Source organism: Mauremys reevesii, linkage group 2 (genome assembly GCF_016161935.1).
Source record: "Mauremys reevesii isolate NIE-2019 linkage group 2, ASM1616193v1, whole genome shotgun sequence".
NCBI lineage: Eukaryota > Metazoa > Chordata > Testudines > Geoemydidae > Mauremys > Mauremys reevesii.
In genome coordinates this window covers 155,219,273-155,243,640 of record NC_052624.1, presented here as the reverse complement: position 1 = coordinate 155,243,640, position 24,368 = coordinate 155,219,273, and the positions used below count along the sequence as shown (strand labels likewise).

Here is a 24,368-nt window from a genome sequence, read left to right as displayed (position 1 = left end):
TATTAAGTAATGTAGGCAGTGTGGGATAAGAGGGAAGGTCCTCTTGTGGATCAGTAACTGGTTCAAAGATAGGAAACTAGGGCCACTCAGAGGATTCAGGGGGGCCTGGGGCAAAGCAATTTCGGGGGCCCCTTCCATTAAAAAAAAGTTGCAATATTATAGAATACTATATTCCCGTGGGGGCCCCTGCGGGGCCCAGGGAAAATTGCCCCACTTGCCTCCCACCCTCTGGGCAGCCCTGTAGGAAACACAGGATAGAAATAAATGGTCAGTTTTCACAGTGGAAAGGAGTAAATAGCAGGCTCCCCAAGGATCTGTATCGGGGCCAATGCTGTTCAACATATTCATAAATTATGTAAAAAAAAAAGGGGTAAACAGTGAAATGGTGAAGTTTGCAGAATGAAATTACTCAAGATAGTTAAGTCCAAAGCTGACTGAGAAGAGTTAACCAGTTTTGTGAGATCCCTTTGTGCCTGGGCAACAAAATGGCAAATGAAATTCACTGTTGATAAAGCAAAGTAATGCTGGTACACATAATCCCAACTATAAATACAAAGTGACAGGGTCTACATTAGCTGTTACCACTCAAAAAAGAGATCTTGGAGTCATACTGGATAGTTCTCTGAAAACATCTGCTCAATGTTCAGTAGTGATCAAAAAAGCTAACAATTTAGGAACCATTAGGAAAGGAATAGATTAGACAAAATATCAATGCCACTATATACATTCATGGTACACCTTGAATACTGGTTGTCCCATCTCAAAAAATATTAGCGTTGGAAAAAGAACAGAGAAAAGCAACAAAATGTATTAGGGGTATGGAACAGCTTCCTTATGAGAAGAGATTAAAAAGACCAGGACTGGTCATCTTAGAAAAGAGACGACTAAGGGGCAATGTGATAGAGGTCTATACAGTCATGAATGGTGTGAATAAAGTGCATAACACTTCCTTATTTAACCCTTCACATAACACATGAACTAGTCCTCACCCAATAAAATTATTGGGCAGCAAATTTAAAACAGACATAAGAAAATATTTCACACAAGACACAGTCAACCTGTGGAACTTGTTGCCAGGGATGTTGTGAAGGCCAAAACTATAACTGGGTTCAAAGAAGAAATAAGTTCATGGAGGATAAGTCCATCAATGTCTATTAGCCAAGACAGTGAGGGAGGCAACCCCATGCTCTGGGTGTCCCCACACCTCTGACTGCCAGAAGCTGGGACTGGATGACAAGGGGTAGGTTACTTGATTAATTCCTGTGTTCTGTTCATTCCCTTTGAATCATCTGGCACTGGCCACTGTCAGAAGACAGGATACTGGCCTAGATGGACCACTGATCTGATCCAGTATGGCCATTCTTAGTTGTTCCCCAAAACTCTCAGTAAAGTCTGTAGATGATTAGTGCCCTATAAAAGGTTTTATGACGTACCGTCTTCTTCCATCTCGTTTGTAGTGTGTGCTGTATTTATGGAGTTTAAAGATAAATCATCCCAAAACGCTGTTCCTGCTTCGAGGGAACCATGAATGCAGGCACCTCACAGAATACTTCACCTTTAAACAGGAATGTAAGTATACCCAATTCTCCTCAGTAATGACATAGATGCACTAGCACGACCTGGCCAGGTCAGGGCTCTCAGTCCTCTATTGGGCCTGTCTTGGATGGCCTAGCTGGCTTTGGCAAATATATCTGCACTTAGCTGTCCTCTTGTTTCCAATATTCTAGCACATTGCTTTAAATGCTGTTCAATATTTTGGGTTGAACCAATCCTGTGGAGTGCTGAACATACGCTAAAGTAGCATTTGAGTTCTCTTGGTAGAAGGAATATGAATGCAGATAAAAGGAGTGCAAGCCCATCTCCTGTGTTACTGACAAATGGTTGCATGCAAAGTCCCCTCCTTCTCCCCAGTTTCTAGACCCAGCACCCTATAATTACTGCCAAGTGACTTTCAGTTCAGTTTGTGCAGCTGGAATTGGTGATTACAGCTGGAAGAAAATAAAGGACTCTTCCTAGTGTTTGTACTGGGCGAATCATTACCTCTAAGATAATTTTATTTTAGTTAAATATAGTATTTATAACTTTTTAAAGTATGTGAAACTAGTGCTGGTGAAAGGTCAAGTGGCATGCCAGCACTGGAGACTGAAATCCTCTCTCCACACAACAAGCATAGCAGAGGCAGCAGTCGTGTATGCGTCGACCCTGACCTGAAAGAGTTGTCTTTAGAGGACAGGCGATAGTTGTCAGAGGGGTAAAGTGTGACAGGAACCTACCTGTTTGTTCAGAAATGAGCTGAGAGGCATCAGCTTGCTTCATGCTGGACACTGATGATGGTCATTATTTCTCCCTACTGAGCTGAGCTGGATTTGAGTCAGTGATCTAGAGGTTAAAGGTTCTGTATTCTGTTCCCAGGATCCCCTGTTGAAAAGCATAATAAACAAAAACTGCCTTTTCTCTTCCTGTACATAAATGTTTCACTACAGAAACCTTTTTGAGCTACAGAAATAAGGGCGGGAGAAAACGAAAAATTCAGTAATATCACCCTTTCCCTGTAGATGAAGGTCACTCTTACAGTAACAGTAAGATTTTTCCAAGACATGGTTGTGATAAAACATCACCATCTAAGATGGCTGCCAGACCTGAGACCATGTGTACTTTGATGTGGTGATCTCCTAATGTGACTACATGGTGTTGTAGAGTCTTACTACTTCAGTAGCATCTGATGGGGAACGTTTCTGAATCTGTCCGACACCTGGTTGTGAAAGCTTAGTTTCTGCTTTTAGGAAACCCATATCACTTCTGTGACAGTGAAAATCTTCCTAGCCTATCTGTTAAAACAAGCAGCAAATGACATCAGTTTGCAGAGCATTAATGGTTAAACCAGCATACTGCTGCTTAGAACAGCACCTCCTGTTGTATCCATAAAAAGAAATCTAAAACATTGGCTTTTAGAATGCATTTTAATGTGGAGATTGCAGAATGTAACTTTTTTTTAAGCCCTTTGGGCCAACTCAGCACGCTAAATAAGAGAACTTGTTCTCAGTGGCTTCTTTTGGGGGAAGGAACCAGATCACTCTGTGTTCTGATCTGTTGGGGTCTCAGGTAAAAAAGTTTGGGTCAGGTCAGTACTCAGATAGGAGCCCTTGAAATAACACAAGTTGCAGGAAACGGTGCTGAAAGTGCACTGAAGGGCTCTTTTCTCTCTGAATCAGTAATGAACTAGTGCCTCAGCATGGTGAGAGAACTGCTACTAGTTGATTGTACCTCTGACATCAGGCTGAGGCGTAAAGCTGAGAACCTGACCATATGTGGACATTAAAGATTATATGCTATTTCTTGTAAGACTTGGTGTGTTAACCCCTGGTATCCTGGTCAAATTCTAGCTCCTTAGCCTCCCTGAGTCTCCCTTGAAGTACTCGTATCCAACCGAAACTGCAATTCCTTATCTAAACTGTTACATGGTATTGGTTGTGCCAAGTTAAACTGCTGTTGCAGTTCCTAATGTATAGTCTGCATAGTAGTTGAAGGTTGTAAGATTCTTTGGGGTCATTTGAGATGAAAGGTGCAGTATGAATTTATTAGTAAACCAAGTTCTTTCTAACCCTTGGAAAATGCTGAGGCGCCTCTTCCAGGAAGTTCTTGCTATGGAGGTTAACATGCACTAGGATAAGTTAATCTTCTCCCGTCAAGCTCAGAAATTAAAGTAAAAGTTCCTGACTGGGGCCATGTTGGAAGCCTTTTGGCTTTCAGGGTCATAAAGTATTTTCTAAGACAGCTCCATTAACGTGCTAGAGGAAAGCTTTGCTTAGAATGTCATAGGTGTAGACTGTTTCTGTTTCACCTTCTACATTAGCTTCCTCTGACAGTGCTACAGATCAAGGCCTTTGCTGCCAGTTCTTGTAGTATGTTAGTCTGAATGCATGAATGGTCTGGAATCTTTTCACCCAACTTGATCAACCCACATTGTGTAGAAGATAAACCATCCTCTCTCTCTCTCTCTCTCTCTCTCTCCTGCCTGCTCTCCCTGTTAGGTCGAATCAAATATTCGGAGCGAGTGTATGATGCATGTATGGATACATTTGACTGTCTTCCTCTTGCCGCCCTCCTAAACCAGCAGTTCCTGTGCGTTCATGGAGGACTGTCTCCAGAAATCACATGTCTAGATGACATTAGGAAAGTAAGTAATCTCACTCATCATTCACACTGACATTTTTATTGGGCACTTGTATTACTAGGGTTCGATTTTTAGTTGCATACTCACACAACCCATCTCTGGTGGACATGAGAGTTATTGCTTCCTCTGGAATCTTGGATTGTTAAAGTTTGGTCTTAATAAGGCTTTCTTTGATCCCTTTACCGAAAGGGGTTGACTGCAGTTTAAGCATCAGGTTCGATACCCTCCTGGGAACCCAAGATCCCAGCAGGAACATAACAGCTTTTTTTCTTTCTGAGGTAAAGAAATTGAGTTCCAAGCAGTTCAGTGTGCGTGGGCCTTTTGGACAATATGTTAAAAAGCCAAAGCCCTGTCTGTTGCATGGACATTACAGCTCCTTAGTCCTTATGGAGCGTTCGGTGCACTGGTTAGCAGGCTTTGCACCCCACAGGTGGCTGCTGTAGTTTGATGTTCTTTGTTGGAAAAACATGCTATGCATGTTTGCTATTCCTCCATTTTATCTGCTGTTTGTGATACGCTCCCATGTATCTTGAGACAGCAGCATGCTCTGTAGTTCTGCAGCACAGCTCAAGCTACTTTGAGTGTTTGAGGGTAATAGATCACACACTTTTCTTCCTCTCTCCCACCTCATCCTTCGTTCTCTCATGCAGCCAGAGCTGGTTGGTTTCAACGGCCTGACAGATTGTCCCAAAGTTGGGCCTTCAGTCAGCAAAACTCAGGCTAATTTAAAGGCCTTTGGGTTGGTTACTAAGACTTGGTTCCTGCTCTTCTTCCTAAATTGCTACCAGGTAGCGTGTCACTGGCATCGTTTGCATTTTTAAGTCTGCAGTATGTTTTTTGTTATTATATAGAATTTACTTTTTCTGCCACCATGTAACAAGTTAATAACATCCCTGATGCTGACTGCATTTAATTTCTGTAGACACTCAGTGTCTAGGTAACATTCTCTAGTGATTAGACCAGGGAGCTTCAAGTCAGATAGTATATGCCAGTTCTCCCACAGTGAAGATCTCTTCTGAATGTTTTGAGGGAGAAGGAAAAGCAGGCAGGGGCAGAAAGCCAGGCAACTCGTGAGCATCCAAGTGGTGACCACATGGCTGCCACTCAGACCTTGCTCCCCAAAAGATGGAAAAAGAAGGGAGGAAGCTCAGATCTGTTGAGTAGACTCAGTTTTGGTCTCAGTAAGAGAGGAGGTGTCCAAAGCTCTAATCCTAATTCATTCAAACTAGTCCATCTCCAGAGCTCTTCTGCTTAGGGGCATGTACCCCTTGGTTACAAAGCCACTTTACTGCCACAATTGTCCTCATTTTGTGTGCACCTTCCAGTTAGACAGGTTTAAAGAGCCTCCAGCCTTTGGTCCGATGTGTGACCTACTCTGGTCTGATCCATCAGAGGATTACGGCAATGAGAAGACGCTAGAGCATTTCACTCACAACACTGTTCGAGGCTGTTCCTATTTCTACAGGTAAGCAGAGTTTCAGTGGGGCTCAGATAAACTATGGCTTCTGACTTGCCCTGGGTAGTCTTTAAAAGTGAATGGAGAGATGGAGTGAAATCCGATTGTTGTGTTAAATGTGCCCCTACTTACCAGGTTCTTGGGCTGTCTGTGTTAGCACAGAAATATATAAACTTGCTTTAAAGCTGTTTTTCCCCTATGGGAAATCTACTTGGGTGGTACCTGACTCCCTGAAGCTGCCCCAGGATGCATCACTTGATGAAATCGCAAGTATCTAAGGTTGTAATGAGACTTCTGGTACCTGTTATGGTGCTTTTGGAGATAATTTCAGGGACCAGAAGGTATCAAGGGGATTTTAGAAGGAAATAAATAATTTTAAAAGATAATTTTCTATACTTGATTCCTTGCAACCTGCCTGGTTGGGATTTAAAGTAGGAATCCAGACTGACTACTGTTTCCAATGTGCTTTGTGATTAATCTTTAAAAGATGGCACTGTACATAGTTGTGGCCTTATTTCAGAGGTGCTGGGCGCTTGCAGTTTTCATTGGCTTTGAAGGGTGTGACTACACTGCAGCTCGGAGTGAGCTTCCCCGGCTGGGTAGACAGACTTGTGACTGCAGGGCTCTAGCTAGCATGCTAAAAATAGCATTGGGAATGTTGCTGCACTGGCTGAGGCTCACGCTAGCCACCTAAGCTTGAAACCAGAGGATCAGGTGGGTCCGAGCTTGGCGGCTAGTGCAAGCCTCCGCTGGTGTAGTAACATGCATGCTGCTGTTTTTTAGCACGCTGACGCTTGCATGGCTCAAGCTAGTCTGCCAGCCAGGGTTGGGGGCTCACTCTCAGCTGTAGGGTAGACCTATCTAAAGATTCTCAGCACATCTGAAAGCAGCCCACAACTACATGCAGTGCTATCATTTGAAGATTAATTGCAAAGCTCACAAGACCATTAATGCTCTGTGTTCTCATTTCTCCTGCCTCCCCAGAGGAGGGAGGATTTTTTTCTTTGCTACCTACTAATGTATTTAAAACTCTTCTCTTTAGTTACCCTGCAGTCTGTGAATTTTTGCAAAACAATAGTTTGTTATCTGTAATCCGAGCTCATGAAGCCCAGGATGCCGGGTAAGTGCTACAGTGCTAGGACTGTGCAAGAATGTTTTTTCAGTTTTTCTACACTTAGCAAGACCAAATTCCAACACCATGCCCTGCCTTCTAGGTACCGAATGTACAGGAAGAGCCAGACGACAGGCTTTCCATCGCTAATCACGATCTTCTCTGCACCAAATTACCTAGATGTCTATAACAACAAGGGTAAGGCAGGCAAGGCCACGTCTCTGCAGTTGTTTTGGATGCCAGTGCTGTTTTAATATTAACCCTTAGGAAACCCCTCTCCAACTTTGTCCTCCTGTTTTGTTAGCAGTAGCCCCAGTTCACTCCATCCTTCTCATTTGAATGAAACCTCTTCCACTTCCCTGTGAGCCAGAACATGCTAGCCACTGAGCCAACAGCATCATGCTAACTGCTGTGTGCTGCTACCCCTCTCTTCTAGCCTGGCCTGACCTGCTGATATGATTCTGCTCCCACTCATCTGGTTCTCAGCTTTCAGGGGGAGGTGGGTGTCTGGGAAGTGACAGCTGGGGAAGAAGGTGGAAAAGCTCAAAACAGGCTCTTCAAGATCCCTAAAGTTATATTACCTTTTATCTGCCACAGTGGTCTGATGGAACCCTAAGAAAACATCTCGTCTTCAATGTGATGTGTGCCTGGGATAAGCTAGTGTTGAATCCAAAAGAGCTTCATTAAGTGTCAGTTTGACAAAAAGCCTGTAAACTCATAGTGAAGATTGCCACTCTGTGTATGACTTAACCCTATCCCGACCCATGTGTTGCAGCACCAGTGCACAAAGGAATAAATAAACCATGGAGTTAGTAGCTTTGGTTCTGAATTTCTTTCCTTTAGTCAGTTCAACTTAGATACTTCAGCATCACATTATTTTCCTTTTTTGGATGATGGCACTGAATGAAAAGTAGCTTTGCTATTAGCATTGCAGCTGCATTCAAATTGGCAGCAGATTGTTGTGGCATTGCTTACTGAAGTAACACGCTGTTTCACTGACATCATCAGGTCAGTGGATCCACAGGACACTCTATAGCTAGAAGCGTTTGACATACGTAAACACGAAGGAGAAGGAGAAAGAAAATTGTTCATAATAGTCCGTGGTGGTTATAAATACAAATAATGGGATGAAAATGAGCACAGGTAAAATTTAGGCTGAGAGCAGGAACTCTTTCCTAAGAGCCTGATCTGTAGGACAGAGGAATAGTCTTGAAGAGGAGTTGGGGGCAATCAGTTAGTTACTCTGGACACACACCTAGTATATGCTTCAGAGGGAACAATCTTAAACTGCTTGTCCAAGAGTACTTAATAGGCCTTCACCTCTGATTCTGATATCTGTGGGAATGTCATCTTATACCATGTCATCAGGGGTCCTTAAATGAATATTGATGGGCATTGGGAAAAGGAGCATTGCTGTGAATTTAGAACTGCACTGAGGTCTAAAAGCAGCTGCGAATCTTGTTTCTAAAACTAAAAGCTAAAGCATTTTTTTAGTCTAAACTGGACTAAGTAGGAAACTTAAACAAGACCCCTTCTTTCGCACTCTGATCCAGAAATGGCTTAGCTGGCTTTCAAAGTGTCCCCCTCTAAGGTGACAGTTTGCATGCTGTTACAACTAAACTGTCAAGTTATAAGCCCTGGGGGAATGACATACATGCCAGTAATGGCAACTCACTAGTAATGGTGACTGTGCCGCTATAACATGCGGTTGCTGTCCATGTTCATAAACTTTAACCCTGCTGATATTAAATAAGGAGTGAGGGAAACTTTCCACCTATCTTTCTAACCTTAACTTAGGACCAAGAGTTTCTAGTTCATGGTTTCTTTGAGGTGACCGTGTGAGGCTTCTGAGCAGAGTGTACTTTTTTCTTTAGAGTCTCATTATATTGTCCTGAGGAGCTATTTGGAAGATGAGCTATTGTGAAATGTCTAAAACGTCATGCCCTGTAGTTGATAAACTGAAAATACCACTTAAGCCTCTTAATTCTAGATAAGTAGTAGTTTGGTGCTGCACAAATTGAACTAGTTGTCATTGTGTGATCACTAACGCTCAGTGCTGAACGAACCTAGAGGGAGACTGTCTTTGAGCCTCAGAGCTCACCGTGCCTACATACACACATTCTCACTCTATTCTTTTTTAGCTGCTGTGCTGAAATATGAAAACAATGTCATGAACATCAGACAGTTCAACTGTTCTCCACACCCCTACTGGCTTCCAAACTTCATGGATGTCTTCACATGGTCTTTACCTTTTGTAGGGGAAAAGGGTAAGAAATAAAGCATTCAGATTTCTGTTTGGCCTAAACAGTGACGGATCATAGCACTGTGTGTGTTAACAGCCCCCTGAAGGTAACTAAATATCTGTAAATATCAAATCAAGTGATTATCTAGGAAGTTTTAAATATGTGGTGCGGCTTGGCAGTGTAAAATGGCATTGATAAGTAGTTCAGACTTTCCGTGACCTATTGTACACTAGTAGAACTCTGATGGCTAAAGTTCCTCAGATTTTAAGTTTCTTTGGGGAAGAAGATCTGCTTTGCCATTACCAAGAAGTTAAATAAAATGGTCCCTGTTTCACAATATTTTTGTACTGTGAACCAGCCCTGATTAGGTAATTCACCCAACTGTGCTGACATCTTCGATGCTACACAAAGAAAGAGATAGATATGTAGATATGTGGCCCATCAGAAAAAGCATTCACCACAGTCAGGGAGAGGCTTTGATTTCAATTTTAATAAGGTACGGCTGCCTAAAACCCCCCAGATTTTGCCAAAATTCCAGCTTCTTAACAAAGGAGCGCTGTCCTCTCACAACCAGGCTAGATTCTCATTCTGGGCTTTAGATTTTGGGGATAGCTTAAAGGTCTAAAATGTTTACTCTGTGGAACCAAAGGTTGAAATCCCAGACAAGCCGACATTCCCTGAAACAGATGGAGTATTATGCAGTTTTTGTGGAGTGTGGGGAGTGAAGGGGGATTGGGAAGGGATCTTAACTGAGACCCAATCTCTTCTGCATGAACACTATGGATACCTCACTCCCTGACCAGTTCCCATGCAGTTGTGCAGCATTCTGTGCATTGCACCCACCTCTGTGACAGAGGGTCTCAGGTATCTCATCTAACGTGTTTTGGGATCCTTTGCAATAAAAGATGCTGCAGAATGTAGCTATAAAATATCTTTGGGCTCCCTCTTCAAATGTGTACATGACTGATATCATTGGTTCAGTCCAGCTCACCCTTCCCCTTTGGGCAGTGTGAGCAGCAGCCCCCTCTAATCTTCCTACCTATTTGTCACTACTTCTTGCAGTCACAGAGATGCTGGTCAACATCCTCAACATATGCTCTGACGATGAGTTGATTTCAGATGGTGATGAAACTTTGGAAGGTAACAACCTTTATTACAAGTTGGGCTGTTAACAGTGGTGAGGGAATGGTTTAAAGCTAAATTAAGAGAGATTGGCATCCACTTTAGAACTAAATACCAAACTTTGTCCCCTTGCAATCCAGTGACAGTGAAGTGCGTAGGGTTGTACTTATTTGTGGCAATGCACTCCTCACGAGATATTCTGAAGAATGATTTCCTGGCATTACCAGGTCATGGGATTATTCCCCAATAAATTCCCCAAGTTATTTTTACTGACTCAAACGTTACTACTCAATTTACTGGTGCAGACAGTCTTTCCGCTGCTACTCTGTCCTGCTACATCTAAACTTTAACACTCAAGCACTGGGCCAATTTGTCCTTCCTTTTCATACTAGCTCCAGAAATAGCAGCCAATTATTTGGACCTGATTAGTGATTTTTGAAGTGGTGATGTGTGAAGGAAGCTGAATGCAGGTGGGGTAATACATCAATGTTGACAAATGGAAAAATATTGAGAGAAAATAAAGTAAATGCGGCATGGAAGTAGTAGGAGAGGTATAACGTAACAAGGTGCCACTTCTGTCAACAGGTCAAGACTTTAACCCGCTTCTCCCATTTAATTTCATTTTTGATTTCCCCCCCCCCTCCCTCCCATGAAAATTAAATTTGTTTCTTCTATCTCTGTCTTCATCTGCTTGTTTCTTGGTGTCTCCTCTCCCTGAAGATCACTACATTTCAAGCTATCAGAAAGGTACCCAGCTAGAATTTGCTACAAACTTAATTCTCACTGCCTGTGCCACCAGATTCCTTGGAGTGGATTTGAATAGCTGACTAGCTGGGGAGGCTCTCCATCCCCCTTCCAGCTTTAACAGAAGCGCTGTGTGTTTTTTAACCCTGCTGCGTTCCTCTAGGAACTTGAGAGATGGGGTCACATTTCTATTTGACTTCCTAATGCAGCCACCTAGTGCATGGCAAAACCATTGGTGCATGTTCAATCTCCAGTGTGGCTTGTACTGTTCTAATGTGTGATAGTGCCATTTGAAGAGTCTGAGCTGAGAGGAGATGTCTATCCTATTTTATCATCAATCACCTTCCATGCTTTTCTCCCAGTGTATGTAGTAAAAAGGGAGTACACCTACCTCACTGTGTTTGAGTGAGGATCAAAGCAGAGTTGCAAGGCTCCAGCCAGCCATTCACTATGTGTGTTTACGCCAGAGGTGATGCTTGTGTGACCACTCTCTCTTCTGCAAGCACAGCCCAGTATTCCAAGGTATTCATCAGCAGTCAGATTTGTCCGTGTCCTGCCTTACCAAGCTGTCTACATGGCTGAGTCATTTGTGGTACATTCTGTGTAATGTGATCTGACCTGTTGAGTAAAGATCTGCTGCTTCAAGCAAGAAGTGCGTGATCCATTCTTCTGGTGGTTCTACTCTTTTTCCTTAGACCTTTATTCTGTGTGTCTTTTTGTCAATGTCACCATCCTCATTTCCATTCCTACCCCCCTCCAAATAGTCTGTTTTCTAGGGAACATAGCTGTGAATTTGTAATCCATGATTTCTCTTTCCTAGAGCCAGACAGATGCTCCATACTGACATTACCTGTGGCTTTAAAAGGGGGGGCAAGAAATCCTTACACAATTTTTTTTCTTTCAAAGCAGGCACGACAGTCCGTAAGGAGATAATCAGGAATAAGATCAGAGCCATTGGGAAGATGGCACGTGTTTTTTCAGTTCTCCGGTAAGAAGGCAACTTGGGAGTGTTTTGTGTCTGAGCTTAATGTGCAATCTGGGTACTGGGGGTTGCGCCTCTGTCTGACCTGTATGAGTGAAGATAGTAGTATGCAGTCAGGAATCCAGCTGAGAGAGACTGCAAAACTATATCAAAATGGGGGGTCTGGGTTTGGGAAAATTGCTCCCATGTATCTGTGTCTGGTGCTGCAAAGCTGATGGTCAATCCTGTTCTTCGGGGACTACAAAAACTTCCATCCCATCAAAGCTAGCATCCTCATAAACAGAGAAGATTAGACCTATAGTAGGGATCCCTCCAGATCAGAGCTGCATTTCATGTAAACAATGAAGTATTGGGGAAGTGATTGCCTTGATGTTGGCTTTGCTGCACGTCATCCTAGTAAACAGAGTACCTGAGCCTACAAGGTTGTATTAAACTTCCTGGTAGAAAAAGACATCAAATGTACGCTGTTTGGATCACCTTCAACAGTTTACTGCCAAGATGGTACAGACCTAGGCTTAAGAGTTACCCAAAGGTAAGTATGTAGCATTCCCCTATGAGGGAAGGAATATTTTAGTGAGCATGCCTCTGGCTGTAACCCTCTTGTCTAAATGCTGGCTTTGGTAAGAGTAATCCGTCCTTCTGCATCCTTTTTCCAGAGAGGAGAGTGAGAGTGTGCTGACTCTCAAAGGCCTGACTCCCACAGGTACTCTGCCCCTGGGAGTCCTCTCAGGGGGAAAGCAGACTCTACAGACTGGTGAGTACTTGCGAAATAACCCTTACACTGTGCATGGAGCTCACTGAATCTTCTGCTCCAGTGTTACACATGTACATAGGTGCTTCTCAACGTGTGGTTTGGGACACGTGAGGGAGCCCCCAGCACTTGTTTGGAGGAGTCATGATTCTCTATTTGCCTGATCTGGCGTTCTGCTGAAGCAGAGATGGCATGGAAATATCTGGCCTTCAGGTGCCACCATAAACCATTGTGCCAGTTCCTACAGTTCCTCTCCTGCAGTACCATGGGAATGGGGGCAAAGGATTCTCGGGAGGACCATTGTGTGGGATCGTAGGAGGGAAAGGTTGAGAACTCCTGGTATAAACGGATACAAACTGGGGTGGGGGTAGGGGGTCTTTTCTAAGATACTAGTATAATCTCATGGTCAGTAATGGTAGCAAGGGTTGAGACTGAACAGAATCAGGCTTCAAGCATGTGTATCATCTCTTGTTTGTTATAACAACTCTTAAGGGTTGTGCCCCCTGCCCCCTAACATTGTCTCCAGGCAGTCTCTGCTTCAGCTACTCTGCTGCTGCTGTGTACCAGTGTACTTGAATAGTATGATAAATGAGTCTGCTTTTTGGTTCTTTTTATCAAACTAAATCCCTTTGTTTTCAACCCTAATATTATGATTCCAGGATGGGGAAACTTATATTTTTACTTTAAAAGAAGTTAGTTCTCTCAAGTCTGTTTTTAATGTTCAGACTTGGCAGTCCCAGTGACTTGGTCCATTGGGTTTGAGTAGCTTTCCTGTATGCTTGTTACTTTCTCTGTATTTTTGGCAAGTACCCTTGTTGCTTCCCACCAATCGGTCTCAAATTATATTAACGTTCTGAGAGCGGCATTGATCAAACCTCACATAAGTGGAGTGTTTCAGGCTACAGGAGTGGAGATTGGCTGGTGGTCAGGGAATGAGTTATCATCGTAACATGTGTCCCCAGAGGGAATCCTGTAATCTAGTGTTTTAATCCTTTCCTGCTGCCAGCCCTTCAGTACTGGCATATAATTGGCCTGCTTTCCCTTTCTATCAGCATTGGATGGTTTCCTGATGGCTCTGAAAGAGGTTTGTTCTGGGACTGTCTGGCTTTGATTAAATATTTCATGTGGGTGCATGAGAGGAGAATTGCTGTAGGATCCTATTGGGTTTGGATGATGTGGCATCTTCCCAAGTTTTGTAGGTTTTCTTTGTCCAAGGAGATGTGCGAGTTTACTTTACGCTCTGTCCAATGTGATTTCTGTCACACTGATTAAGCTATGGGCGTGAGAATAGAAAGTCAGTGGGTGAGAAAGCAGGTGTTCACCTTGAACGTGCTCTGATAACCTTGGGATACAAAAGATTAGAGCCAGGCTTAGTCATGTTTCAGAGTAGCAGCCGTGTTAGTCTGTATCCGCAAAAAGAACAGGAGTACTTGTGGCACCTTAGAGACTAACACATTTATTTCAGCATAAACTTTCGTGGGCAACAGCTCACTTCTTCGGATGCATAGAATGGAACACGCAGACAGGAGATATTTATACATACAGAGGACATGAAAAGGTGGAAGTACGCATACCAACTGGAAGAGTCCAATCAATTGAGACGTCTTAATTGATTGGACTCTTCCAGTTGGTATGAATACTTCCACCTTTTCATGTCCTCTGTATGTATAAATATCTCCTGTCTGCGTGTTCCATTCTATGCATCCGAAGAAGGGAGCTGTAGCCCACGAAAGTTTATGCTGAAATAAGTGTTAGTCGCTTAGTCATGTAACACTGTTTTATGAAACTCTAGTTTGAAGGGTGATACATGTTATAGACCGGAGAGGTGCAAACAAGCTTAGGACACAGACTTCTGTCCATTGCTTTTTTTAGGTTATTCCTCTCCCCAGAACCCCCACCTCCTCAGAGGTGAGGTGCAATGCAGACACATCCCAAAGTTTCTAAAGAGCCATGCTTTAACCTGAAGTGAAGGATTTTAGCTTTAAACAGCTTCATAGTGAGCTTTGTGGTTTGATCATAATAGTGAGAGAGATGGCAGACCAATTAGATCATTCCTGTTGCTCTTACCCTGTTCTCCCTCCTTCTCCTTCAGTCTCTGTTGACTTTCCCTCTTCTTCATGATGTCTGAGCTTCTCACTTTCAAGGCAATCCATAACTCCACTGCTACCTGCATCTCCATGCTCAGCTCCTAAGCACCATCCTGCTTCTTATGCCCTCCCCATGCTGCTCTCCTCGTCATTCCTTGTCCCTCTTGTCCACTCCTAACTTCATGCTGTCTTCCATGCTACCCATATGCTTGGAACATGCACCGAATGACCTCCTTCAAAGACCACTCTGGAAACCCCCCTGTTCGGTCATGCATTCCACAGATAATGGCCACACCAAGCTGTGAGCATTCGGTGTTGTATTGGATCATCTTCCGCCCTCATTGTCAGGGCGGGGAGGCTGGGTGTTGGTTTACTCCCCTTCTCACTGTCTCCGAGCCTTTTACAGATCTTTAATAACATGAGATTAACAAGAGCCAACTAATGATGCTCAAGCCAGAGTTACGATGTTAACGAACAATGCTACCCCTTCCTCACCCTTTGTCTGGAAGCCCGAACACATGACCTGTGCATTGTGCCACAAGGATCTCAGGCACTCTCAAGCCTAAAGGAGAAGTAGATTCCAGTTAAAGTCCCTCCATTGAGAATGCCCTGCTACCAGGTGTTCTGACAGGGGTTAGTAGCACAAGCACGTTGACAATCACAGCAGTTCCAGGGGTGGAGGGAGACATGACATTGCTGAAACGTTATGGTGTCCTGTCGCTTAGTAACCCTTTTTTGTGGGAGGAGTTGAAGCCAAGTAGGTTTGAAATATCTGCCTGTGTTGTGTTCTACTTCAAGACATCAGGAGCGGAACAGCCTAGTTACTATGCTACTCAGTACTCCGCTCCCAGAAAAGGAGCCAACCCCCTTTGCTTCCCCTCCTGTCCAAATGCCAACCTGTTGATTAAGGTCAGTTTCTTCTTTAAGTGACAAGGGCACTTCTGCCACAGGTAGGTTTGTGCACTGTAATCTCCATGAGGCAGTGAGTTCTATCCATGGAACTCTCCTTCCCAAAGCATCACTAAGCTGAAGGCAGTAGTGGATGCCCATTAAAGGTCAGCTTTGCAAACCAATGGAAACGTGGCACTCTTCAGTCCAGAAAGTACTAGTCCCATGGGTATCATGGGACACACATGCATCTGGCCCAGGAGGTGCTGAAAGGCCAGCCCTGTTAGTTGCTTTATTACTTTTTTTGGACTCAGCAGTTTGACATGTATGGTGAAGTTCATGCCACTAAGAGGAAGGAGGCTCCCAAACAGCCTGAAGTCTGAATCCTCGGCTGGAAATCCCAGCTGAGTGAAATCCCCTTCCAGCCCTTCTGTCTAGCTCCTGTCAGTCCTTCTCTGCCAACTGGTCTTCATCATGGTCCTTACTGGGGCAGGGAGGTTGTGGGTCTCTGTAATGGCAGCAATAATGTTAGTTCACTCACTCTTTTCTGTCTTCATTTTTGCATGCCACTGTTCCTCCTGTATTACAGCCACAGTAGAAGCGGTAGAGGCACGGGAAGGTATGGCTAGAATCCTGCGAGAGACTCAATCATGTTTGTCTGCTAATTTTAAGGAGCTTTATCAGCAGTATGAAAGCTTTTTACTCTTGCATCACCAAAGGGATTGGCCCCTTCTGGGAAAATAAATAAAATTTTGGGCTACCTCAGATCTGTCTCAGCCTTGTTGTCACAGAGATGATTTGGGATGCTTAATTTCATAAGACTGGGCTTTTGGGACTGCTGTATTTCTGTAGCAGGATCCCAGACTGAGAATTCTGGTGTCTCGTCAAGGTCCTAGTGTTTGATTCCTGAAACTTCATCACTGGATGGCTTGTTGCTCAGCTCAGGCCTTTGACAATATGTTTCTGAAGGCTGCAAGAGCAGTTGACCAAAACCATATAGGAAATATTTGATTGTATTTATTGCTATCCTGTCTCCTTGGGATCTGATCTCAGCCTTTGCCTTCCCTTTGGGTGGAGTGAGCACAGTGTGGAGAGGCAATACCCTCTCTGCAGTTAAATACCAGAGTAATGAAATTACTCCTTTGGAAACATACATTCTCCTTCAAAATTTCATCGGATTTACATGGGGTAAAACCGCACTATTCGGAGATCACAATATCTGAACAAATTTAATCTTGGAGCAAAACCTTTTACTTAAATCTATTGTAAAACAAACCAGCTAAATGCTTTGTGTAGGGCAGTCCCTGCAAGGAACTTGAATTACTGCAAGATTGAGTAGAAACAAAACATACACATCTGCAGTGGGGCTCTGTCCCATGCGATTAGCTCCTGGTCATGCAAGATAAAATGCTTCCTTTCCGATCCAAGGATTAGCTCTTTCTCCTCTTTGTGGTGTTGCAGTGCGTGGTTTTTGTGTTGAAGTAAAACGCCCTTTGTTGATTTGTCCTCACTGTTTTTTTTAGTATTATGTTTTTCAGCTTTGAAAGTGTGCTGCTATTTCACTGCATTAACTCTTCAGAATACAGGGCACATGTCTGGCCTGCAGGTTGCCCCCGCTAAACAGTATCGCAAGGGAAGTCATAAGTGAAAACAATGCAAATAAGCACTGGCTTTATTGGTGCTGCTGTGTAAATTGAACTGAACCCTCGAAATTGGTTTAATGAAAGATAATGCAATTCTACATGTCACCAGTATAACTTCGCCAGTTCATGAGACAATGACAAAATCATACACAGATCCGCTGCTTATTTTTTCTTACCCAGACATGTGCTCTGTAGCCACGACTCTCGGTTCTGTAGTATGGTGTGTGCTGATAGGCTGTTCCTCAGTATACTATGGCACAGACTGACTCTTCTTTGCCCTCCTTGCTCTAGCTATCCGTGGATTTTCACCGCAGCACAAGATCCGCAGCTTCGAAGAAGCCAGAGGGTTGGACCGCATTAACGAACGCATGCCGCCGCGCAAAGATTCAATGCACCCAGACGGGCCGGTGAACTTGGTAACCTCGACAAACTCTGCGGAGAAGAACGGCACAGGGAAGAAAGCTTAGTAATGGTTCTGATGCCTAATCTGCACCACTAAAGGATCCAAAACTTAATGAATTTTATTTATTTATTATTGGGGTGGGATAGGGATGGGGAGGAATAAACTTAACCTGGAGGCACGTTCATAATCCAGTTTGCATCCATTCTGTAAGAAAGGTGACCATTTTGTAATTTTTTTAATTTATGTTCAGTATATAAAAAGTCCATCTTTTTTTTTAATTTAGAAACCAATCTAATTGCTAGTGATTATATGAAGTGTTGTGCTGTACAGCTGACCTCTCCCCCACAGAAGGGGAACCTCTGAGGATTTAAAAAAAAAAACAAAAAAAAACCCTCAGAGTCCCAAGCAACTTTGATCTTGACTTTGGTACAGTTTTAAATTAGCCTGTGCTTTCAAAAGCAGCATCTTTCATTTTAAAACATGTTTTCACAACTGTCTTCACGGAGTTTGCTGTTATTTTCTTCAACTTTTATTGTCTAGCTCATCCGCTGCTTTAGCGATTGATTTTGTGGAAGATGGCATGCTGCATGGTGCGACTGGCTCAGACCCAGCCTTCTCTTTTTGGAAGACTTTATCCTAGGTGGTGATAAAGTGGATAGTTCAGATTCCAGCTGGGGTGTTGGATTATCTCTTGGGGATAAGGGTGTGAATTTTCCAATAATAGCATATTTTTCTTCAGGATTCCAATTTATTCCAATAGAACAAAAAACCTCTTAGAATGACCTGGAAGGTGAGCATGGGAAAACATCCCCTCTAGTCGCCATTCTTTCCAAAGCTTCTGGTTTTCAGACTCTGAAGCAAACCATTTGCATCGTTCCATCAGTACAGACAACACTTCAAGTGCATCTAAACGTTCTTTACAGAACACTGTGCATTTTGATTTGTAGTCCATTGAAACAGGAGTAGGTCAGTGCACACTAGGGCTCATTTAGTGCACGATAGCAATGTCCATGTAGCCAATTAGTGCACTAGGATTTACACTCCAGCTTGCCGCGCACTAACTGTCTTGACAAGCCCTTGGTGTTGGTGTTGCCACAGGCAGTAGCAACCAGAACGAATGAACACACACGCACCCCAGCATAAGGGATTAGGCGAGCAAGAACCTAGTCACTAGTGGAGGTATGGACGGTGTATGCTGTATGGAAAATGGTGAGCCATCCAGGGAACATCAGTGACTCCATTTGAAAGAGGGAGTAATTTACGTGGCCTCAGATAGATGGGATGGGGAAGGATTGGTGATTCATAATGATCATTGCCCCCCTTCCCCTAAATATCTGTGCTGTTGAATGGTCAGTGCAGAGGGGGACTTGTGAAACATGTACTTTCTTGGAAACATCTGTGTCCTTTGCCTGTACTGAGGAGGATAATTTTTATAGAAGGAAAGTGGCTTGGAGAACTCAGTGGATCTGGGCTAGAGGTTCTTGAAGGCTGTTTGCATAGTATATCTCTTAATGAGTTGGGGGAAAGGAGATCTCTTTAGGGGATGGTGGGTTTCTACTATAAATGCAGCACTGGGGATGCCAAAAGAATGGCCTCTATACATTGTAAAGAGTACCTTGTGTTTTGAAGTTGGAATCTAAATAAGCAAAGTACCCAGTCTGGTTCATTTACTTATTCAGTCTTTGCCTGAATCCAGTTTTGAAACAGACCTTGAAAAATCCAAACCTGGTTGCTTATTTTTACAAAATGCAAACTCCTCTCTTTCTGCCTTTCCCATATTGGTCATTTTAGCTGAATCCCCTCCTGCTTATTACATTGCATCAAAGCAGCATCACTCAAATGCTAGTCCTTGGCTGCTTTTTGCTCCCCTTCCCACTTGAACAAATGTATGACGTCTCCTAGTGCCACCAAGCAGATGAGGCAGATGAGCAGAGTTAAACTCTACCCTCTGGGTGATCCATGCACCCTGTTCTTTATTTTGTTTTGAAGCCCCTTGATGTTACTATCTTCCCTTCATGCTGTGGGCATAGTCTTTGATTCCAGTCCCAGAGGAAGGCAGCTGCCTCACAGGAATCTTTTAAATTGTCACTTCTAATGCTATGTCACAAACTTAATTTCATACTAGTTATTTAGGACACTGCATCTGAGCAGAAGGGGGTTTTAGCGATGGACTCTTAAAGTCACGTGTCACCATTTTTTTTACATGACTGCTGCCTTGTGAAAGTGAGTGTTTTTGGAAGGCTTGTCTTTTCTTACTCCATTTGGGGCAAGGGGTCCCTCTTGATATCCCTTTTCTTTCTATGGCATCTGTTCCAAAGAAGGAATAGACCTAAACATTGCATCTTCCTTGAAAAACTGGCTGGTTGTGCAGTGTGCTGCCCTAGTGTGTAGTGCACACACTCTGACCTGGCTGAGATCTTCTCTGAGCAGCATCAAGAGCCATGATGTGACAGGCACCAGAATTAGATGAATCTGTCCCTCCTTAGGGGTTAGTGCAGGGGTCCCCAAAACGGTGCCCACGGGCGTCTTAAGTGCGCCCGCATACTGGCCAGCGGACAAGCATCCGCCGAAATGCTGCTGAATTTCGGAGGCATTTTGGTGGCGACACCACTGGATGATGCCGCTTGTTGGCGGCATTTCAGCGGATGCTCGTCATCTGGCGCCCGCCAGACGAAAAAGGTTGGGGACCACTGGGTTAGTGAATGGGGGGGGTGGAGGGGGATGTTTGGCTAGGTTGGAGCCTTTCTGTCCATACTAGTGGTGGGAGAAGACACTGCCAAGGTATCCTCTGCCCATCACCCTTTGGAAGCTTAACACTGAAAGTTGTTTCTGCCCCAGTTGCAACGGAAGCTTTGCTCGTGAACTCCAGGCTGCTGGTGTTGGCTTTCTTGAAAAGAAAAGGCATTTGTTCCTGAAACGCTGTCCTGTTCTGTGTTTTTTGTTTTAAAGCAGGTTGCACTTCAGCCCTACCAGCTTCTGCTCTGAACCTCTTTGCCCTTACTCCTCAAAGAAAAAGATTAGTTTCTGTTTCAAACCTGGAGGCTCACCATAGCATTGCTTAAGTGGTGTTTGCAAAGCATAGAGCTTCGAAACCATAGTTACTGGAGCTGTGTGCCTGCTGAAATTATCCATCCTCAACTAATCAGGGGGCATAACTGGGGGGTGACAGCTGGCTTCCTAAATTCTGATTGGCTTGTGACTTAGCAATTCATTGAGCCAGAGGGGGCTTGTTTTAAGCGTGTTAATTGTTGGGTGTTCCTTAAACAGGAGTCCCAAGTCATCTGCTAATTGTCAGTCAATGAGGCTGTCTCCGATGGGGAGGAGCCCAGCTCTCACATTAGTCACAATCAGTTCGAATGAGCAGTACTGAGTGGCTCTGACAGCAGTCACTAGCCCAGTGTGTTGTGGGCGGAAGGAGCTCTATGGATGACTCATGGCTTCCCCATGCAGGAGCTATCGGGTCTTTCCCCTCCTTATTCTATCAAGCGGAGAGCTGCTGGAAACGTATTCCATATCCCACACAAGCACATGCAGATAGGATGCTGTCAGGCGAAGCACAGTCTCCAGTTGCTATGGGAACGTTGGTGCCAGGGTCTGTGTTTCTTCAGCACAGTATGCAGTGTTCTTAATGGGGCGAGGGGGTGAGCAGCAGCACAGATTGGGGAGAGTGGGTGTTAATTACCCCCTTAATTGATGTTCATCTTGTAACCTTCCCTGTCCTGGCTTTTCCTCTTTAATTCAGAGGTTAACTAGCTCCTGTTGCGCCAAGTGGTGCAGTGTGTGAGCGGTGGTGATCGTGCATTGACAGTAGGGGAGGAGTGTACCATCACCAGCTGCAGTTGTCTTGGGCATGTTGAGATTCCACCTTCAATCAGAGACGGGGCGGCCAGGATTTTTGCTTTTTAAAATATAAACACAGTATGTGAACCAACCTTCAGTGCTAAGCATTTAAACCTCACAGTCCCCTTCACTTCTGTTCTTTGTATCCCAAGGAAGGAGCGGGGGAGAGACCTCGAAGCATAGGCCTTTGAGTGCTGGGCAGCTCTGGAAAGAAAGCAAAGCTCATTCCCAGCAAAGCATCATGCCACAACCAGAGCATTTGGTGCGAGAGGGACTCCTGCCCTTCTGCACTGTAACAGACGAGTGCAAAGAACTATGGCCTTCAAAGCCATGTCTGAGAGAGGGAGGGAGCTTAAATATTCCCCCTGCTCCCAATGCAGAAGTATTGCAGAGACTTGAAGTAGTTTCTCCTCTTCCAGCACCCCATCCCATCTCCCAGAAACCCAGCACTGGTTCTGCCTTGGAACTATGCATGTCTGAAGAGGCCTCATCTCAGAGCGCCATTCCGTCCTTTGTTTCCATCCCCTCTTGCCAGCCAGCTGCAGAAGCTTGACAAATGAGACTTTGCAAAAATATAAATAAATAATAAACACAAAAGCCAAGGAGTACAATCAGTCCATGGAACTCCAGACTATTAAGGGCAGTGCCACTGCACTCCTTTCTCCACAAGGCTGTCCCTAGCAGCCTGTCTTATTTTTGCATGTTATAGCAAGGTGCATGTAACAAGGAGGGAGTCAGCAATGGGATATTTTAGCATTGGGAACAAAGGTGCATTCACCTTGTTTTGGGAGAACCTTTTACTGTGATGCCATCCCGCACACCTATTTTTAAGGGCCTTTCTTGGCACACCACCACACTCGGGTAAATCTTACCTAGCTAGATTCTTGTAACGGAGTAGCTCGGAGGCTTATCTGCCTCAGACCCAAAGGACCGTAAAGCCCCTAAGAACATGTGTTGGATATGGTGATGATGACTTAGGTTCTCGCCGCTGAAGGAGCATATGCCCGTTGCCTGGAGACTGCCTCCTTTTTTCTTGCTTTTTTTAGTTATGTTTAAAGAAAAATGGTGAAAAATGTTATTTATTGGCAGAAATTATTTAATATAATTTCTTTTTTGTGAACAAGGAATGAATTTGTTAGAACTGTCTTAATGTAAATTGGAAGTCATCTTTAAAAAAAAAAAGTTAAAAATTAAATGACAGTCATTTGGCTCTGGTGTCTTTATTCAAATCCGATTCACTGTGGTGCATTTGAGGATCAGTGGATTTCAAGTCATTGGCATAAGGCTTGGGGAGGAAAATCCTGTCTGTGTTTGCACAGGGGTTTGTTTCTCAGAATGATATTTTCGGGGTAGGAATTCCCTTTCCATATCACATGACTTGCAGCCACACCACAGTTACGGTGATCTCACATGTTAACACTGCTACCTCTTATGTATAACACTTCGGCCAGAGATCTCACGCCCCATACAAAGGAAGATCTGTATTTGACAGATGGGAAATCAGACCCAGAGCGGGGAAGTAATTTACCCAAGTCACCCAGCCAAGCCAGGAATAGAACCCACGTCTCCTGACTCGGTCAATTGCCTGATGCACTGGGTCACCCTGCCTCGCAGCTAAGCCTGGCTGGGCTGAGTCAGGACTTGATGGGAGACTTCCAAGAAGCAGGTTGGTTGTGCAGGAAGTTCTATTTTATTTAGGCGTGTTAATACCACGCTTATCACCATGGCCTCAGAGTACCTCTGTGGTGCCCTGGATCCAGCAGGTACTCTCCTCTTAGCATGGCTCACGGAGCTGTGGTCTAGGACGGAGTCTTCTGCATAAGAGGGGCTGAATAATCATAGTGATTAAAGACGGCAGGTCTTTTCTTAAAGATGTGGGTGATTAAACACATTGAAACTCCGATTCAGGTAACTGTACTCTGCCTGGCTAAATTCCTCTTTTGTTTCAGATGGATACTTCTTCCCTTCCTACCTTAAACTGATATAGTGCATTCACTACAGCTATTGCATTGCAGGCTAGAGGTTGCTGATATTCCTGTATTTCACCTCCCTCCCCAGGTAGGTTGAGGGTTAATTATAGTTGTAAGGTGCTCAGTAGAGCAATGGGTGATACTATTCCAGCAAATGCCTGTGAGTTGTCCCCTAATCGCTATTCTGTAAATAGTCATCTTTTGCAGTCCCAGGGCTTTCATTGGGAAGCATTATGGTCTGAAAGGGGCTTCATTTTTAAATTGTATTTGTGGGGTAGCTAGTCTTTCCCACCGCCTCTACTGAAAATTCTACAAGCCGGTGCCGGATTCCTTAGTACTGCCTGGATTTGCTGTGTTCACTGCTCATGCTGCCATTACACCAGCAGAAGGCGCTGTTGCTCTTGCAGAGAAGGTCAGGTGCTGAGATGTTGGTGTTGCTTTACTTTTAACATTCAAAACTGAATAGGATTTATTTTACTGATCAGTCACTTGTATCCAGCCTCCTCCACTGTCTTTCTCCCCCCCTCCACCCCAGCTACTGGTTAGCACAAGCTGGCAGGAGAGACATTTCCCCTGAGTCAAGTGCAAGGATCTGAATGGATCTAGGCCAGGGGTAGGCAACCTATAGCACGGGTGCCGAAGGCAGCACACAAGGTGATTTTCAGTGGCACTCACACTGCCTGGGTCCTGGCCACTGGTCCAGGGGGCTCTGCATTTTAATTTAATTTTAAATGAAGCTTCTTAAATATTTTAAAATCCGTATTTACTTTACAAACAACAATAGTTTCGTTATATATTATAGACTTATAGAAAGAGACCTTCTAAAAACATTAAAATGTACTGGCACGCAAAACCTTAAATTAGAGTGAATAAATGAAGACTCTGCACACCACTTCTGAAAGGTTGCCGACCCCTGATCTAGGCTAAGGACTCTTACCTCTTGTGCTTCTGTAT

The 24,368-nt window shown here is 44.1% G+C and overlaps 1 protein-coding gene across 5 annotated transcripts in view; it reads left to right on the top strand.

Annotated features, from left to right (window-relative positions):
- Window positions 1-17,716, top strand: part of PPP3CC (protein phosphatase 3 catalytic subunit gamma) — a 48,053-nt gene extending 30,337 nt beyond the window's left edge. For 2 of the 5 annotated variants that reach the window (XM_039523569.1, XM_039523567.1), the window contains exons 4-14: window positions 1,458-1,569; window positions 4,032-4,177; window positions 5,500-5,639; window positions 6,673-6,750; window positions 6,845-6,939; window positions 8,883-9,008; window positions 10,047-10,124; window positions 11,757-11,838; window positions 12,489-12,586; window positions 16,148-16,177; window positions 17,493-17,716. In XM_039523569.1, the coding sequence (XP_039379503.1) occupies window positions 1,458-1,569; window positions 4,032-4,177; window positions 5,500-5,639; window positions 6,673-6,750; window positions 6,845-6,939; window positions 8,883-9,008; window positions 10,047-10,124; window positions 11,757-11,838; window positions 12,489-12,586; window positions 16,148-16,177; window positions 17,493-17,668 (1,161 nt within the window). In that variant the 3' untranslated portion in view covers window positions 17,669-17,716. The remainder of the gene's footprint in view (window positions 1-1,457; window positions 1,570-4,031; window positions 4,178-5,499; window positions 5,640-6,672; window positions 6,751-6,844; window positions 6,940-8,882; window positions 9,009-10,046; window positions 10,125-11,756; window positions 11,839-12,488; window positions 12,587-16,147; window positions 16,178-17,492) is intronic. The other 3 variants (XM_039523568.1, XM_039523571.1, XM_039523570.1) reach the window with 3 other exon arrangements.
- Window positions 17,717-24,368: the final 6,652 nt, after the last annotated feature.